This window comes from Asparagus officinalis, chromosome 5 (genome assembly GCF_001876935.1).
Source record: "Asparagus officinalis chromosome 5, Aspof.V1, whole genome shotgun sequence".
Taxonomy (NCBI): Eukaryota; Viridiplantae; Streptophyta; class Magnoliopsida; order Asparagales; family Asparagaceae; genus Asparagus; species Asparagus officinalis.
Window position 1 is genome coordinate 117476442 of NC_033798.1, and position 18754 is coordinate 117495195.

General features: G+C 38.6%; 1 protein-coding gene across 3 annotated transcripts in view; it reads left to right on the forward strand.

Annotated features, from left to right (window-relative positions):
• Positions 13699–18754, forward strand: part of LOC109840872 (protein STRUBBELIG-RECEPTOR FAMILY 2-like) — a 9049-nt gene continuing 3993 nt past the window's right edge. For all 3 annotated transcript variants that reach the window (XM_020409679.1, XM_020409680.1, XM_020409681.1), the window contains exons 1-12: positions 13699–13918; positions 14398–14501; positions 14816–14951; positions 15061–15132; positions 15244–15309; positions 15393–15464; positions 15556–15627; positions 15794–15865; positions 15941–16006; positions 16097–16162; positions 16278–16564; positions 17994–18232. In XM_020409679.1, the coding sequence (XP_020265268.1) occupies positions 14408–14501; positions 14816–14951; positions 15061–15132; positions 15244–15309; positions 15393–15464; positions 15556–15627; positions 15794–15865; positions 15941–16006; positions 16097–16162; positions 16278–16564; positions 17994–18232 (1242 nt within the window). In that variant the 5' untranslated portion in view covers positions 13699–13918; positions 14398–14407. The remainder of the gene's footprint in view (positions 13919–14397; positions 14502–14815; positions 14952–15060; positions 15133–15243; positions 15310–15392; positions 15465–15555; positions 15628–15793; positions 15866–15940; positions 16007–16096; positions 16163–16277; positions 16565–17993; positions 18233–18754) is intronic.

Sequence of the window (18754 nt, forward strand, 5' to 3'; positions counted from 1 at the left end):
CTAAACGCCTGACTGAACACCTCCTAAAAGACCCCTCGATTGATGGATAAAAGTGCCAAACTCCACCGTGGTCTTGCTCATACTAACGTGCTCAAAGGACTTCAAACTGTAAGTCAAAGCACTCCTTAACAAACAATGCACGGCATAAGCAATCAAATAACCCAGCCTCAACAAATGCCACAGTCTAGCCAAATCCAAAGAAGTCGCAGCTCTCTGTCAAACACCATGCTCCCAATCAAATAATACAAAGTATTCCTCCTGACGCCCTTCATCACAATCATGGACCTAAATTTGACCTTCAAACATGCATCTATCAAGGTCACCCTATAGCTTGCTGCTTTCAAAGCTCCAAGTAAAATGATATTCTTCTTCAACTGAGAAATGAACATCACTCCAACCAACTCCTGAATCACTCTGTCACTCATCCTAATCTGAACGGTACCAATACCACCAATAGTGCATTCATGATCATTACCCATGAATACGAAATCCCCTCTTTCCAACTCCTAAAAGCTAGAGAACCAATCACTCCTAGGGCAAATATGGTATGTAGTACCCGAATCTAACATTCACTCTCTAGAGTTGGCAACACAAACTGATGACAGTGCAGATAACGAGTAACCCGAAGAATCTGAATCTGAATTATTGCCACTAGCCTTGACAGAATTCACCTCTGAAGCTTGAATAGCTTTCCCCTTATTCTTCCCAGCTCGATCAACTAGCTTTGGGAATTCAGATTTCTAATGTCCATCTTCTTTACAAAAAGCACATTGATTCCTACGAATTCCAAGATGTGCCCCTCTAGACTGCGACCTTGTACCACGGTTTGGACTCTTTGCTCTTGCGACCAATGCTTCCGCTACCGGCTCAATTGAAGTTCCTTATCTTTCTTTCGAAGATGATAATTCATAAGTGCAGCGGTGACCTTACTATACGAAAGAGATGTCTTCTCATTAATAAGAGTAAGAACGAAGGTCTCGTATTCCTCGTCGGGTAAAGAACTCAACAATAACAATGCATTGTCCTTATCTTCAATCATCACATCTACATTCATCAAATCCGTAAGAAACTTCGTGTAGTGGTTCATGTGATCACCAATGGAGGTCTCATTCTTCAATTGGAAGCGATAAAGCCTCCTCTTCAAATGCAAGTGGTTCTCTATACTCTTGGTCAAAAAATACTTGCCCTCCAGGATCTCCCAAATCTTCTTAACCAAAGTCTCATTGATCACATCATATTTTAAATCTTGTGTCAAACAAGATCTAATCACACCACACGTCATTCGATTCATCTTTTTCCAAACCTTCTCATCAATGTCGTCCGGTTTCCCGTCCAACTCCAACGTATCTTCCAAATTTTGCGTGTTGAGCGTGTTAGACCCTAGAGGAGGGGTGATTAGGGTCTTATGCTAATCTAATCTGATTAAATGCTAATTAAAACTAATTAACAAGTTTATTCTTGCAAGATAGATATACAAAGAGTTATGTGCAAGAATATGCAATATACACAAGGTGATATATCCTATATGATAGAAATATATGCAAGGATATATAAACAATAAGATATATCCTAACAAAGAGATATAGACAATGTATGTGCAAGGATATATAAACTAACACAAGGGTAAACAATATGAACTAGATAGTGGATGATATAGATAATGAGCTAATGACAATGGCGATATAAGATATGAACATAAATATGAATGAACGCCAAAGCACACTCAAACAAGCAATATGATCACGGAGTTCGCACCTTCCGTCCTACGCCTCCGCTCCCCACTCCCGGGGAGAAATCCACTAACACAATCCGGTTTGGAAGCCGGAACTTCTTCTACACACTCGGTTTTCTAGCTAACCGAAAACTCTACAACTCACACTCTTGCAATCACACTCTACACCCACTAAGTGTTGGACCTAGCCGTGTCTCCCTCAAGTGCTCGGTTACAACCTCTCCCTAGGCACGTCAACCGACGCCACTCCTCTTGGGACGATCCCCGACTCTCACCACACACTCCTCACCTTCTCTATAGATGACAAGAGAGAGGGAGAAGAATGAATGCTCAAACACCAAGGATGATCTCCACTTGCTCTTGTGAAATTTGCTCCACAAATCAAACTTTTGTAAATGCTTAAAAGCTTTTTAAACAAACACTAAACCCTTAAACAAAACTCTTTAAACTTGTTTTTAAAACTCTCTTTTAAAACATTCTCATTTTTTTATATGTTAAAACTGAGGTATAAGGGGGTATTTATATAGCCTCCCAATACCTCAAACAAAAGCCCAAACCAAAAGACCAAAAACCCCTCCAACGGATACAAAAAACTAGCAGTTATGGGCATTCTGGGTGCTGGTCGGTCGACCGACCATTTTTTCGGTCGACCGCTCGCACTGTACAAACCTGAAAAAAGCTCCAGAGACATTTCCGGTCGACCGGTCCGGTCGACCGGAGTACTGTAGCAGAGCGCAGCTATTTTGTAAAATCAATTTAAAATAATAAATAAGAACTCCAAAAATTATGAAATTTTGTGAGAAAGTTCTAGACATGTAGAATAACATGTCAGAGAAAGAATTTCTGAAAAAGAATTTCCCAGTTGAGAGAAATAAATGTTTGAACACAAAAATACAGTTTCTGAAAATCTGCTGTGATACACGATTTTGTAAAATCAATTAGGCATAGTAAATCAACTCCAAAAATAGTAAAAACTGGAGGAAAGTTTATAAACATGTAGATAAACATGTCAGAGAAAGAATATTTCAAATATCACTTCCCATTTGTAAAAACTCATCAGTTTTGTAAAACATGCACGAACATATGCACGAACGAAAACGTGAATTTGTAAATTCCTTTAAACATAACAAATCAATTTCAAACTTGATAAAACTTTGAGAAATGTTTGCAAATAATATTTTGAGCATGTTACAAAAAGAATTTTCCAATTTTCATTTCCCAACTGTGAAATCTCATTATTTTGCAAAAGTGTTCAAAACATGAAAACTCAAAATCATGCATGTATATATATAACTATATATATACATAGAAACCAAATACGTGTGTGTATATGATATTGAGCTTAAGGTACTTAACACACATAATATAAAACCTAAACTAGATTACCCAAGCCGATCTTGATCTTCAATAAGCTTGACTTGGTACACTTTGCGGATGAAGCTTGAACTTGATCTTTAACTTGAATTGTATGTTGCTTCACTCCACAATTCCGCCAACCTCTATTTGATATCGTCGTTATGGCGCAATCCATCCATCCTCCAACTACGTTGTTTGTCTACAATGAATAGATAATACAAGAACTAGACAAACAACATTAGTTATAAATTGTTTGTTAAACATCATCAAAACAAGAAGGCCAACAGAGCGCATCCAAGACTTCGCATCGCCAAAATCCAAAATTATTTGTGCCATTAAATTTCTCCACGTCAATCTTCATTGAGTGGATATTCAAACTTTGGATGGTCTTCATGCCGGAAGTATCCTCCACAACTCCTTCTTTCTCGGTCATCTTTCTCAAAGCACCAAAATAAATACAGAATAAACAAGAAAAGTTCCAAACTGAAAAAGATAGAGTCTTTACTAAAAAGATCCCATCTTTATCACCAAACGAAGCCCTAGCCGAACTTCCAAAATGATCTACTCCTCCAAATAGCCCAAGCGTAGCCCGAGTGTAGCCCGAGCTCTGATACCAATTGTTGTGCGCTGTGCGAAAGCCAAACAACCAAACGTGCTTCGAGAAACCAAATACCAAACATCGAGATAAAAGCCAAATCAACCAAATCAATTCCACAAACACAAAGAAAATAATTTTAACGTGGTTCGACAAGTTACCTATGTCCACGGGGCAAGAAAGGGATGGAGTTTTCACTAATAGAGAAGAAGAGTACAAATTGAGATTACAAATCACTCGAAGGAACAAACTAATCTCACCAACAAAGCTCTTAATCTCTCCAAATAAACCCTAATCAAATAGCTCAGAAAATATCTCTTTCCTGTGCTCCAAATATCCCCAATTCAAGCCTTACAAACCCTTAAAACCGTGTTCCTATTTATACCAAAACAAAAGCCCAAACAGAATCCAAAAAGAAACTCTAACTGTGCAGAAAACCCACTATAAGTCGACTTAACATGGTGTATAAGTCGACTTAACATGGTGTATAAGTCGACTTGGCAGAGAGAAAAACAGCAACTGAAGAACAGATCGTAAGTCGACTTACCACAAGTCGAATTAACAGGCTTCACAAGTCGACTTGACAGAGCTAAAACTAACAATTCCAAAATAGAACGTAAGTCGGCTTACCATAAGTCGACTTATGCCTATGCATGAGTCAACTTATGACACAAAATCTACATAATCTGGACCAAATCTCTGATTTCTCCACAATGTGGGGGTATTTATAGGAAACCCCAAAGGTAAGAGAAAACAAGACAAAAAGACCAAAAGCTCAAAACAGACAAAAGCTAAAAAAAACTAACCGTTACAACATCAGTTGACTGATGAGCTGACCATTATAGACAGCTCACAGCTCATCAGTCAAATGAAGACCTCGTCAGTCGACTGAAGACCTCATCAGTCGACTGATCAGTCGACTAAATAAAAAACAGAAACTTTTTATAATTCCAGACGATTTCTTCAGTTGACTGAACACTTGCATCAGTCGATTGATAACATAATATTAGCATGTAATGAATAGTAAAACTAATTTTTAAAGTACCTTTAAAAATAGCAAATAAATTCAGAAAAATATAAAACTTTAGGGAATGCTTGTAAACATGATAATGAACATGTTACAAAAAGAATTTTTCAAATTACATCTCCCAAAAGAGAAATCTCTTTATTTTGCAAAAAATGTCCAAAACATGAAAATGTGATATATTTGAAATTTGATGTTTTGACATAAACTAAAGTTTTGAAAACTCTTGTATGTCTTTATAGACTTGATAAAAGGTATAACCTATTATTCTTAAGTCTATAAACTAAAAACACAATATATTTCCAAATATAATAGAATATGAAATAAAAGAATATGTATATGAATATAACTATTGTTTCATATCTATGAAGCTAAACCAAAATAACTTATCCACATAAAAAACAAACATGTATAAATAAATTTTGGAATTTATTTGAAAAACTATATATATATATATATAAACAAAAACGTGTATGTGTGTATGTGTGTATGTGATTGAGCTTTAAGTATCTACACACAAGTGTAAAAATAAAACTAAATATATCCAAGGCAACTGATCTTCATTAAGCTCGTCTTGATTGCGAATGAAGTTTGAACTTAAACTTGACTTGAATGCATTAGCTTTACTCCGATATTTCCGCCAACCTCCATTTGGTATGATCGTTATGGCACGATTCCATCCAACCTCCGACACATTGTTTGTCTAGAATACCTAATAAGAAAACATAAACACTAGACAAACAACATTAGGAATTGTTTGTAATCATCAAAATAAGATTAGGGAGTAGACTCATAAACATGAGGCCAACAAATTATAAAATTGACACTGTATAATTCTGAGATAACAAAAGTATTGCATAAAAATCCATTATTAATATTTCAAGAAAGAATGCAATGCTTTCAAATTATCTTTTATTTTCAAACTGAATATGTTATTATGAATGCATGAATCAAAATTTTACAATCAAGACAAACACTAAGAAAATAGAATATAGAATTACGCATATCAAGAAATTACCATTTTCTCTAATTTACAATCAAATACCAAAATCTCATCTCTTGATGAGTTGATTCATATAGTTGCAAAAATCATCTCATAGATCACACTATATGACTATGAATACTACAGTTCAGCAATTTTGGAGTACGTTAAAAGGCATTACATAACACATAATTTCCTGAGAATATAATACAGTTCACACCGCCATATGCCGCCGACCACATCACAAATCCCTAAAAGGGCCACATCACAAATGTCCAAATGGGCCACATAGAGGTGCATTTATCATATGACAGGTATAAACATATCACTCCATAGTGGATTTTTTTAGAGTTTTGTAAACATCGAGAATCACTCGTCAAATAGCTTGATTTCAAAAACTCATCACTTGTCAAATTGCTTGATTTTGAAAACATATCACTCGTCACATTACTTGATTTCAAAAACACACTTGTACCAAAATAATATTGGTATATAATATTGGTATAAATTTGTTCACTTGTCAAGATCATAAACGCTTTCAAATCAAGTGAACAAGTGTAAAACACATTATCTTCAATTCAGGTCACGAAATTCACTGTTATTAATTTTTGTTTATAATATCAAATCATTGAAAACCTTTAGAATATATCAAACTATTGAAACACATTTAAACCACTTACTTCTTCAATATTCACAATTATTTGAGATCGCATGGGAATCAAAATCACTTATCATATTTTATATGAAATCAAATGGCTACTTTTAATATCGGCTAAATACCCATATTGGTATTTTAATTCAATCTCATTTGCCAAGAAGGTATTTTAATTAGGGAAATCGGCGTTAAGGCATTTTAATTGATTAAAATTACCAATTAGGTCCTTTTTCTCGTCGGCGACAACTTTTCCGGCGAGAACTCGTCACGTGCGTTGCACGAGGTGGCTTAATCTGTGTTTAAGCTGCTGATGTGGCACTGTCTTCGATTTAAACGGACTAGGAAACGCCTGAACAAAATTATTCATAAAAATCGACCAAGAAACGGCAAAATGCAAGCAAATGGAACAAGACTCGTCTCGTTCCTCTTCATCCTCCTTCACTCCCCGTTCCTTGCTCGAATTGGGGAAAATCGATCCGATCAACGATCTAAACCTTTCTTCTTCTCATCCGAGGCGTCGATAGCCATCCTCTCCATGGATCCACTGGATCTAGCGAAGAAATCGAAATCCCTCAGCTCGAACCTCGAATCCTTCGACCAATGGGACTCGAGATCTTTAGAGAATCGAATGAATCCTGACTCGAGAGGGGAGATTGCATCTCTTACGGATTGGACGAAGGATTCCATTGGATCGGCGTGCGAAACCATCTGATGGAAATGAAACCCTAGATGATCGTAGAATTTGAGAGAAAAATCGCATGAAATTGATCGTGAAATAAAAACCTAAACAGAACCTGAGCTTGAGAAAGAAGAAATGGCGGAGGGGAAGTGGGAGGAGAGAGAAGTAAAGGGTGAGCCCGAGGGTTTTTTTGAGGACCAGAGATGGCCGAATGTTTTATTCTCCCTGCCACGTCATAAAACAGTGCCACATCAGTAGCTTAAACACAGGTTAAGCCACCGCGTGCAACGCACGTGACGAGTTCTCGCCGGAAAAGTGGTCGCCGACGAGAAAAAGGACCTAATTGGTAATTTTAATCAATTAAAATGCCTTAACGCCGGTTTTCCTAATTAAAATACCTTCTTGGCAAATGGGGTTGAATTAAAATACCAATATGGGTATTTAGCCTTTTAATATCTCATACGAATGCAAAAGTATATTACGGGTTAGGCCACAACAGCATAGATCAAATCATATTTCATTTTATATGCATGAAAAATAATAAAATAATTATTTTTCTAGTACAAGATAAAGCAATTATAATACTTATAAACTTTTATATTATTAAAATATTAATGAAGAAAGAACTCACCTCTAAATCGATGGAAGTCTCCCAAATTTGATCCCTCTTATATTTGCAAGGTCCTGCAGAATAAGATTGTAGGATTAATATCAATTAAAGACAGACTCATAGCACGCATTGGTGATTGTAGAATCTATTTCCCAATATATCCTAAAAGGTGCCAGGATTAGGCTGCAATTGCCATCAAATTGTGCTATCAACTTAATTCTGATACAAAATGTGCTAAAAGGTGCCAGGATTAGGCTGCAATTGCCATCAAATTATTATCACAGTACTGGCAGAAGCACAATTAAGTTGACAGAATCTGCAAATTGAAGCTCCTGACCCATGTTTAGATTTTTTTTTTGTTTTTTTTTTCTTGCTGGTTAGAAATAGCCTCTTTCTGTTTGTTGTATCTACTCTGTAGGATTGGCAGTTGATGGCTCAGAATAGCTGTTTGGCAGGCTGGCGATCGACCGCGGGATTCTGGCTGTCGACCGCGTTCGTGCACAGGGTTCATTGTGCGTCTGGACCGTTGGCGGTCGACCACAGATGTTTCTGGACTTTGAGGCTGTTCTGGGATTGAGGGCAGTCGACCGCGAGGGTCGACCGCGATGGATCGCGGTCGACCCCCGCGGTCAACCGTCGCAGCGGTTTTGGGCTGGTTCTGTTTGCAGACCCGTTTCGTTTGGGTTTTCTATAAATACCCAAAGTCACGGTTCTAGGGTTAAGGCAAGAGGGTTTCAGCAGCCATTGTGGGGGATTTCTTGGGTTTCTATTGTTGGAGCATTTTGGAGAGATCAAGAGTGATTTGGGAGGGTTTTTTGTGAGATTTGTAACCCTAGTTGTATCCCCTTGATTTCTATTAGTGAAAACTCCCCCTTCCTTGCCCCGTGGACATAGGTATCTCGCCGAACCACGTTAAAACTGGTGTTATTATGTTTGTGCTATCTTTTGGTTGTGTAGTTTATCTCTCTCGGCTATTTGGTTGGATCTCGGCATAGGGGTTTCTCCCCAACAAGTGGTATCAGAGCTCCGGGCATTTTGGAGGTGTAGATCAGTTGGGAAGTTCATCTAGAGCTTCGGTTGGTGATAAAGGTGGAATCTTTGTGGTAAAAATTCTATCTTTGGTCAATTTTGGATCTATTTCTTGTTTGTTCCGCAATTGTTATTGGGTGCTTTGAGATATATGGCCGGAAAAGATAAAAGTGGAGAGGGTTCTTCTAGTTTGAAGACCGTCCAAAGTTTGAATATCCATTCTATGAAGATAGATGTGGAGAAGTTCGATGGCACAAATAATTTTGGACTTTGGAGATGCGAAGTCTTGGATGCGCTAAATGCGCAAAATTTGAAAGATACGTTGGAGTTGGACGGGAAACCGGACGACATTGATGAGAAGGTTTGAAAGAAAATGAATAGAACGGCGTGTGATGTGATTAGGTCTTGTCTTACGCAAGATTTAAAATATGATGTGATGAATGAGACTTCGGCAAAGAAGATTTGGGAGGTCCTAGAGGGCAAGTATTTGACGAAGAGCGTTGAAAATCGTTTGCATTTGAAGAGGAGGCTTTATCGCTTCCAATTGAAGAAGGGGACATCCATGAGTGATCACATGAACCACTACACAAAGCTACTTGCAGATTTGGCGAATGTAGATGTTATAGTTGAAGATGAGGACAATGCATTGTTGTTATTGAGTTCCTTGCCCGATGAGGAATATGAGACATTCGTCCTCATTCTTATTAATGGGAAGGCATCTCTTTCGTATAGTGAGGTCACCACGGCTCTTGTGAATTATCAACTTCGAAAGAATGATAAGGAGACTTTCATTGAGCCGGTTGCGGGGGCATTGGTTGCAAGAGCTAGAAGTCCAAACCATGGTAGGAGGTCACAGTCTAGAGGGGGGCATCCTGCAGTTAGTAGGAATCAGTGTGCCTTTTGTAGAGAGGATGGACATTAGAAAGCCGAATACCCAAAATTGCAAGATGGGAAGAATAAGGGGAAAGTTGTTCAAGCTTCAGAGTTAAATGTTGCCAAGGCTAGTGGTGACGTTTCAGATTCTGATTCTTCGGGCTATTCGTGCACAGCTCTTCCGTCAGTTGGTGTGGCCGACTCCACCGAGTGGATGTTGGATTCGGGTTCTACTTACCACATATGTCCTAGAAGGGATTGGTTCTCTAGTTTTCAGGAGTTGGAAAGAGGAAATGTTGTACTTATGGGTAATGATCACATGTGCCCTATTGGTGGTATTGGTATCGTTCGGATTCGGATGAGTGACGGGATGATTCGGGAGTTGGTTGATGTAAGGTTCGTTCCTCAACTAAGAAAGAATATCATTTTACTTGGGTTATTGGAGGCAGCAGGCTATAGTGTGACCTTGGCGGATTCTCACTTGAAGGTCACATTGGGGTCCATGATTATGATGAAGGGCGTCAGGAGGAGTAACTTGTATTATCTGCTTGGGAGCGTGGTGATTGATAGAGCGCTGACGACTTCTTTGGCTAGATTGTGGCATTGTTTGGTACTAGGGTATATTATTGGTTATACCATGCATAGATTGATGAAGAGTGCTATGACTTGTAGATTGAAGTCCTTTGAGCACAGTGGGATGAGCAAGAAGACCGAGGTGAAGTTAGTCACTTCTATTCACCGATCAAGGGTCTTATTGGAGGTGTTTAGTCAGGCATTGAGGGGCCTTCCATGGAGGCATCATTGGGAGAAAATCGGTATTTTGTTTCCTATGTTGGGGATTATACTAGGCATATATGGGTTGCAACCAAGTCCCTTTGGTATGAAGCCCTATCAATCCGCAACAGTTGGAGGAGGTGTATGGGCAGAGAGGTTACCCGTCGTACTAGTTCTAGTAGGGGTTCTTGCTTGCATTGGTGCCAAGCTCATAGCAGTTGGAGACACTTCAGAGGAGAGGAGACAGTAGGGCGACGAGATGAGATGGCGGATTTAGTGGACCGTTCTTTTCTGGAGGAGAATCGGCGTTGGTTGTCTAGCAGTGGATCTGGTATTCAGGCTCCGACAAGTTTGGGCCATCTTATGAGGTTGTCGACTGCTACGTTAGATATTGTTGGATCTGATGAAGCTGCTTCAGATTTTGGTTGGCGTCGGATATTGGGCTACCCAGCACATGGCCACATCGTGGATGTGAGATTGGATCCGATTGCGCATTTGGGATTCAGATGCTCTTTTGGCTATCAGTTGAGGGCTTCTGAGTTTGGTCTGAGCAGGTATGTCACCTTGGACTCTCGGCAGGTAGAGAGTACTAATCAGATCAGTGAGATATCGCAGCGGGTGGAGGTTGATGCTACTCCACATCGGGTGGAGCTTATTCCACATACTCCTGGTCATTTTGTATTAGTTGGGATTCCGGCTGGGGTGGCACAGTTTGGGGATCAGATTGTTCAGGATGCAGATGACGAGTTGTTTGATCCGTGTGCAGCTGGTGGATATAGATTGGATACGACCATTGGTTCACCTCAGGTGGAGGTGTTTGAATCGTTTCAGTATAGGACCGTTGGTGATGCTGTTAGCCGCACATTGGATGTTGGTATCAGTGAAGAGTTGAGGACTCTTCTTTTGGATTGAGGGCCTTTGGAGGCCATTGGGTGAACTACGTGAAGGCTTGATTCCTTGGAGAGGATACGTAGGCAGTCAGTTTGATGCAGCTGATTTGGTGAGTAGACACTTTTGGTTTGGGGTGAGTGTTCGCTCTCCCGTTTGGGTCTCGACATGTTGTGGATGGGGTCCGTTATCATGAGTCTGTTGTCATGGCGTACTGGATGCAACAAGTGAGACAATTGGTTTGGTTGGTATCGACTCAGTTTGGTAGAATCTTCGCCGAGGTGGAGATTTGTAGGATTGGCAGTTGATGGCTTAGAATAGCTGTTTGGCAGGCTGGCGGTCGACCGCAGGATTCTGGCGATCGACCGCGTTCGTGCACAGGGTTCACTGTGCGTCTGGACCATTGGTGGTCGACCGCAGAAGTGTTTGTTTTCGTGGCGATCGACCGTGGGGGTCGATCGCGATCCATCGCGGTCGACCGCCGCAGCGGGTTTGGCCTGGTTCTGTTTGCAGACCCGTTTTGTTTGGGTTTTCTATAAATACCCAAAGTCACGGTTCTAGGGTTAAGACAAGAGGGTTTCAGCAGCCATTGTGGGGGATTTCTTGGGCTTCTATTGTTGGAGCATTTGGGAGAGATCAAGAGTGATTTGGGAGGGTTTTTTGTGAGATTTGTAACCCTAGTTGTATCCATTTGATTTATATTAGTGAAAACTCCCCCTTCCTTGCCCCGTGGACGTAGGTATCTCGCCGAACCACGTTAAAACTGGTGTTATTGTGTTTGTGCTATCTTTTGGTTGTGTAGTTTATCTCTCTCGGCTATTTGGTTGGATCTCGGCATAGGGGTTTCTCCCCAACATACTCAACCTGTTTAAGAAACTAAATTCGAAATTCATCCTGAAATATGAGATATGGGCAAAACCTAATATTTGATGCAACTGAGACAACTAAAACTTTATGCTTTGTATTTAATGGTGAAGTTTCTTTCACCTGGAAAGCAGGTTGGAGACTGGAGAGGAACCTATTCGTTCAAATGGGCCTGCTGCCCTTGAGCTCAGTGTTGACATGACCAAGTGTGACACTTTAACGGCTATGAGGTAGTTTTGTTGGAGCTATTAGCTGGATGAAGGGTATTTGACAGGTCAGTTATCGCACTTCGCGCAGAATCTTAACTCTCAATATTAAAAAGAAAAAGAAGAGAAAAAGATACTGCAGTTCCTGTCATATTATCAGTTCAAAGATAGAAGAGAAGCAACTGTTGGTCGGTCGAGTGGGCTTTTTCTCGTCTCCATGACTCCAGCTCTTTAGAAGGGATGGTCGATCCAGCAATATAGAGGCACCTCAATTTCCCTCCAAAATAGTCTCTCGTTTCGCTGACATCATCCTGTTATCCATTCAGGTATTGATTATTAACTAGTTTGCTTTGCTGTCCTAGTAGGGCTAATTGGTTATTTTCCTTCCTTATCCTTCATATACTTTGAAATAGAAATTCGTTATGCCTAAGATGCGTCATCTGATACTCAGAGGCTAAGACAAGTTTTCAATTTTGTAAATAATTCGTCTCCCTGTCTCTGGAGTTTCGATTTTGCATAAGCATTTAACTTTAAAAAAAGAGATGAGGTAGGTCTCCCCCCTACCTTGCTGCTGCTTTGTGTGCTTTGGCTGTCGTATACCGTGTCATCGTTCTTTTTGTTTCCATCAAGTGTCTGTTATCAACCATTAGAAAGTCGAAACTCAAAACTTCATCGGTGGCTAAACTTTGTCGGCACTCGAAAGCTATCTATTGTTGATCAACCCAAAATAGAAACTAAAAGGTTCCAAATGCCTGCCAGTGAATGTGGCCTTCGGTATGTGTTGATCTCCTGCTGCGCTGTGCGCTTTGATTCTGTGAATGTGTGCGTCTCTGCAGTACTTGTAAATGTGATGCTAAAATGTAGCTTAAGATCATCCGTTTTTTCGTATATCTCGTGGTAGAACGAATTAAATTTAGGCAACAAAAACCATGAATGCAAAAAAGAGGGGAAAAAAAAAATAATAAAGGAAATGCATATGTTCAAATTATTAGGAAATAAGAAAAACTATGGGAGATAAATTCGTCAAAACAATTTGTTTGAAAGCAATTATTTCATGACCGCATTTAAACAAACTTTAACCAGATGAAAGCCTGAGAATTCACTAAAAACAACTTGTAATAATTTTAAATAATACAACATCCTCTATAAACGAAATTAGCGACTATGTTCTAATATGATGTACGTGATCCCCGGTCGTTGTTTAAATATGGCAACCATCGCAGCATTCAACTGAATTGCCTCATGATAAAGGTAACCTCCCCGACGAGAAGGTTGAGAATCAAACTACGACAATGTCCAGGTTATTCATGGGTACAATTGAGGGATAAGAAGGATAATTTGGGGTACTAACTAGCAATTCGTATGATTCGAGGGACTGACTATAAAATATGAAGGACGCAAGGATTCGATATGTAAAAAGGCCACGAAATTACTCATATTTTGACCCCTTATTATGAAATTGCGGCATTTTATTTCCAGCAGGGAGCTGACTATCGTATCGTAGCTGAATGCTGAGCTGGCAGTCACCCGTTCTTCCTCCTCGGACCTCCGCGCTCCCGCCCACTTCACCATTCTAAACGAATAAAATAAGCGAAGACACTCTTCAAGAAATTCACGAAATTTTCTTTTCTTCGCTCTGTTGACGCCGTAGGTAATTTTTCCTCCTGCTCCTCAGGATTTTCAATTTTTGATCCTAGGTTCCTAATTTCTTTGTCGATTTCTTTTTTTATATAGGTATTTCCCCCTCGCTTTACAAGTTTGAAGTTCTTTTACCAGTATTTCTTATTTCTTCTTCTTTTTGTTTCCTTTCCTCGAATTTTCGGGATTTTCAAGGCATTTTCTTGTCGCTTTTTCACAATTTTCCGAGTTCTTGATCCAAATCTTTTTTATTTTTCTTTTTTTATTTCGTTTTATTTTCGCATTTTGCCGGATTTTGTAAAGGGAAAAAAAACCTTTTTTAGGGTTTTACTTTTTTTTAGACCTTTACGATTTCCGAGTTCTTGATCTCTATCTTTCTTATTTTTCTACATTTTGTTTCTCTTTCTCAGATTTTTTTGAGGAAATAACCTCGACTTCTTGATTCTAATTTCATCTTTTCTAGGAATTGAAGAAACTTTTTCATCTTTTTAGGAAATTGGAAATGATGGTGAGATTTGATCAGATTCTTCTGCTCACGCTTCTTCTCTTCTTCGGGAACTCATTGTTGGCGTTCTCAGTGACTGATCCTATGGATCGTAAGCTTCTAATTCCAAATTCAAGTATTTTGCTCATTAATTTTAGTTTAGTTGTGGTAAAATTTAATCCAAGATCAAAGTATCATTAAATGTATATAAATTAGTTGAAGAAAGAACTGATAAAATTTTGAGAACAATTTCAAGAGTGGAGTTGCTAAGATTTTTGTTGAGGGCTTTAAGGTTTAGGGTTTAGTTGAGGATTAGGGTTTAGGGTTTAGGCTGAAAATTAAGATTATGGCTTAGTGTTTATAGGGTCTAAAAGAACTAGGTTTTTTTTTAATAACTTCTCTTTTGTCTTCTGTTGATTTCATCAGTGTCAGCTCTTGAAGCATTGTATAAATCCCTCAACAGCCCAACTCAGCTGATTGGGTGGAAATCAAGAGGTGGCGATCCCTGCGGCAATTATCCATGGACAGGGGTTTTATGCTCTCATCATTCTGTAGTTTCCATGTAATTTATCGTCTTGCGTCTATTTTTAACATACCTTCTTGCTTTCTTTTAGTATAAATTTCATTTAAATTGGAATGATATGGCTTATTATTTTGACTATGGGTAAAAGAAATATTAAAGGACTAGGACTGGATGGGTCGTTGGATTCACAGATCTCCAGTCTCTTGTCACTGAAAGAACTGTACGCATTCTTGTATTAGGTTCTCATTTCGAAGAATTTGCAAATTACTTGTCAATTTTTATTCTTGACTTTGAATTGGTTATGTGTCCATGGTTTCTTCTATGATGGTAGGGATGTGAGTTATAATAGCATTGGTGGTGAAATTCCTCACAGTCTGCCTCCAAATGCTACCTACATGTGCGTTATTTGTTTCCTCTTTCATTCATTTAACTGGTATATGTTTGTGTGCTTCTAAAATAGTAATGTTTATTTACATACAGAGACCTGGCTGTGAATAATTTCAATTCCAGCATCCCTCACCCGATCCCTTCTCTGAAAGTTCTCAGTTACTTGTGAGTTTCTTAGTTGACTTTCTGCTTCTAGAAAAAATGCAGTTGATGAAGAAGTTAATAGGCCATCCTCTTTTTTCTCAAACCTGTGCAGGAATGTTAGCTACAATTCCTTAACAGGTCCGATGGGGAATGTGTTTACTAATATGCAGGATCTAGAGCAGCTGTAAGCTCTCAATCCACTTTGACATTTGTAACTATGTGTATTGGGGTCATTACTGATTTACTTAACAATACTTCTTATTACATGGTCTGGTGTGATTTCAGTCATTAGCTATTTGTTCCGAATGGTATAACTTCGTAGTGATCCATTAAGTGGGTACATATTTCAGGGACTTATCATTCAACCACTTTGTTGGTGATCTACCTAGCTCTTTTGGCTCTTTAGCTAAACTTCATACACTGTAAGTTTGCAAAAGTAGTAATCACCTACACATCCATACTAAATGTCTCACCACCTTATCTCCATTGCTTGGCAGCCATTTAGAGAACAACGATTTGACAGGATCTGTTGTTTACTTGCAAGATCTACCACTTACTGTACTGTAAGTTTCCATCCATCAAGGTTTAGTTAGATTAGGGAATATATGTCATAATTATGTCTTTGATTTTATGATTGGGAGGTGTGCTTACAGGAATCTGCAGAATAACCACTTCAGTGGTTATGTTCCAAAACAATTTGAATCTATTCCGAGCTTGAGGTACGTTTTCCTGATGATAATTTGAACATATTTGATTTAGCACCTAGTTCTGTTAGATTTTTGTTCTCAGTACTGACATCAGGTATTACTCTTTCATATCCCTCCAACTGTTCAGAATTGACGGGAACCTGTTTCAGCCTGGTTTTAAAGGTCCTCCATCTTCTGTAAATGTAAGCACAGAATCACATCACTCACCAGCTGTTGTGAAAATCAGTCAGGGACACAATTTTACATCAAGTTCCCTGTTTTGGCGATTGTGCCTGGGAATACCAGCTGGTTGCATCTCTGTTGTTCTCTTAGCAGCTTTGTTGATTCACATTCATGCATCATGTGAAGGCAACCTCGAAAGGCCTAAAATCTCAGATGCGTCTTTCCATGTTCTCCCAGTTTCTGCACCAAGAGGTAACTTGTTCCTTGCAGCTTTCTTCAGATACATATCTGTAGAGGATGCTACTCCACATTTGGAATCAGTTTAAAATAATTTGAAAGTTGCATGGGATGATCCCACATTTCTTAGTTTGCAGTAGATGGTTATTACTCGCACTTTTTTTAAGCCACTCCAGCCAAGAACAAGATATTTTCCTGAATGAAGTCGAAACACTCTGAAGAAATTTTTTGGACGCTGATAAGGTTTTGTAATTTGCCTTTTCCTGACAGATGGTGACGCTAAAAAAGTCTGATACATCTGAAGATTGATCTGATTATCCATAAAACAGTCTAGGTTTAATCTTTCTATTTTAACTTTGCTCTAGATTGATCTTCGACAGTCTCCAAACTTATTAGGTTAATATTCCAACAAACGATGGGATGACTCTCTCCTGTGTGAACAGAGGTCAGAAGTATCTAGCTCACCTATTTCCATCTAATTTAGGTTATTCTTATCTAGATAATCCTGGGTGTAAGCCAGATGGAGAGCTTTCACCTTCAATTTGAACTATCGTTTTCTATTAAGTTGTCTGCTGATTGCCCTATGAAAGTTCAGAATTCTCTCCACAGACTTGATCACGTACATTGATGCCTTTTAACTCCTCTGAACCTTAAATTGTTTTGCTCTGTAGGTTTCCTGTGCAACCTATCAGTTCTTCATCACACCTTCGGGCAGAGTAGGAGTCACTCTAATCATTTATGCCATTACCTTGTATATGTCCTCGTCACATGCCCCGTCCTCTTGTCCTGTAATATCTACGTCCATATTTGTATTTGGCAATGCAATAAGAAAAATACTCTTCAAATTTCATTCAGTTTCTTCTTATTTGTTCACCTATGCGAAAATGGATGGAAGATTTCAGATTAGGCACACAATCGCACCAATTTGTTGCATGTAGCTAGAATATTTTTCAATACAAAATAGCTTGATGTCCTTTTGTTTGCAATGTCTAAAACTTCTAAAGTAAACAATTTGGACTTTGCAAAATGATGACAGCGCAGCAGAGTATCAGATCATTGTGCCTTCAAATTGTAAGTAAAATTTTGATTGAAGGTTTCTTTTATGTGTAATCTCAGTCTCAGAAGGTATGTCTCAGCAAATTTGCAGGGGTACTTTTCATATTTATTCATAAATTTTTTTGAAGACGAGTATAATGTTGCACACACAGTCTCGCCCTTTTCTTTGTTCAGATTATGTTATTTCCAAAAGTAATGATCAGGGGGGTTGTTGAAGTTATTTTTAGAATTTAGAAGGGCCCCAAACATATTCCATAGCAAAACGCCTGCACATGTGCACAAATAAACAATTGCATTGTGCCCCAAAATTTTCTATACTCATCAACTTTCACCCAAGCTACAATTGCTACTTAATGGTCATTTCCTCTTATATAAACTTCTTTTGCAGTGTCCAAAGTTAAGTTTGACACATCCGTTACCAGTACAAGTCTTCCCTCAGTATATAACCTAAAACCTGAAAGAGACTCTAGAAGGAAAAGTCGTTCACAGTCATTCAAGAATCTAGATACTCCAAAGCTTTTCTCAGCTTTGGAACTACTTGAGGCAACAAACAATTACAGCGAGGACAATGTTATTGGTGAGGGTTCAAATGGCCGTGTTTATAGAGCTGAATTTCCTGATGGCCAGGTAATAATATTTGATGAAGCACTTCCAATGCAATATTAGAACCAATCTCCAAGAAGCTATCACTTAGATTGGGTTTATGATTTCTTTCAATTTATAGTAATGATTCAAGTGCAAGTAATTTCTCCTTTTTCTACTTGCTCCATTTATCATGGTTTTAAAAATTAAAAGTAGGTAACCATCTCATATTCAGTCCTAGATTTATGCATCTCCTTCAAAGGTAAATCTAGACTTTCAAGGAGTTGCAGTCTTCCAAATACAACTATAAATCTTCTGTTGTGGACAAAATTTTGGTTTGCTCCTATTATATTTTCAAACCTATCATTGGGCTGTGAAAGGATTGAGTGATTTGACTACATTTTCCAACTTAAAATGCTGAGAAAAAAAGAATCACAAGAGAAAAAGGGAATATTAACTTGGTCATACACAGACTAAGAACTTAAGTTCTGCATCATCTGATTAATAGAGGTTATCGTTTGACTTCAACTTCAGTTTCCCAGTTATGAAATACTTATCAGATATTTT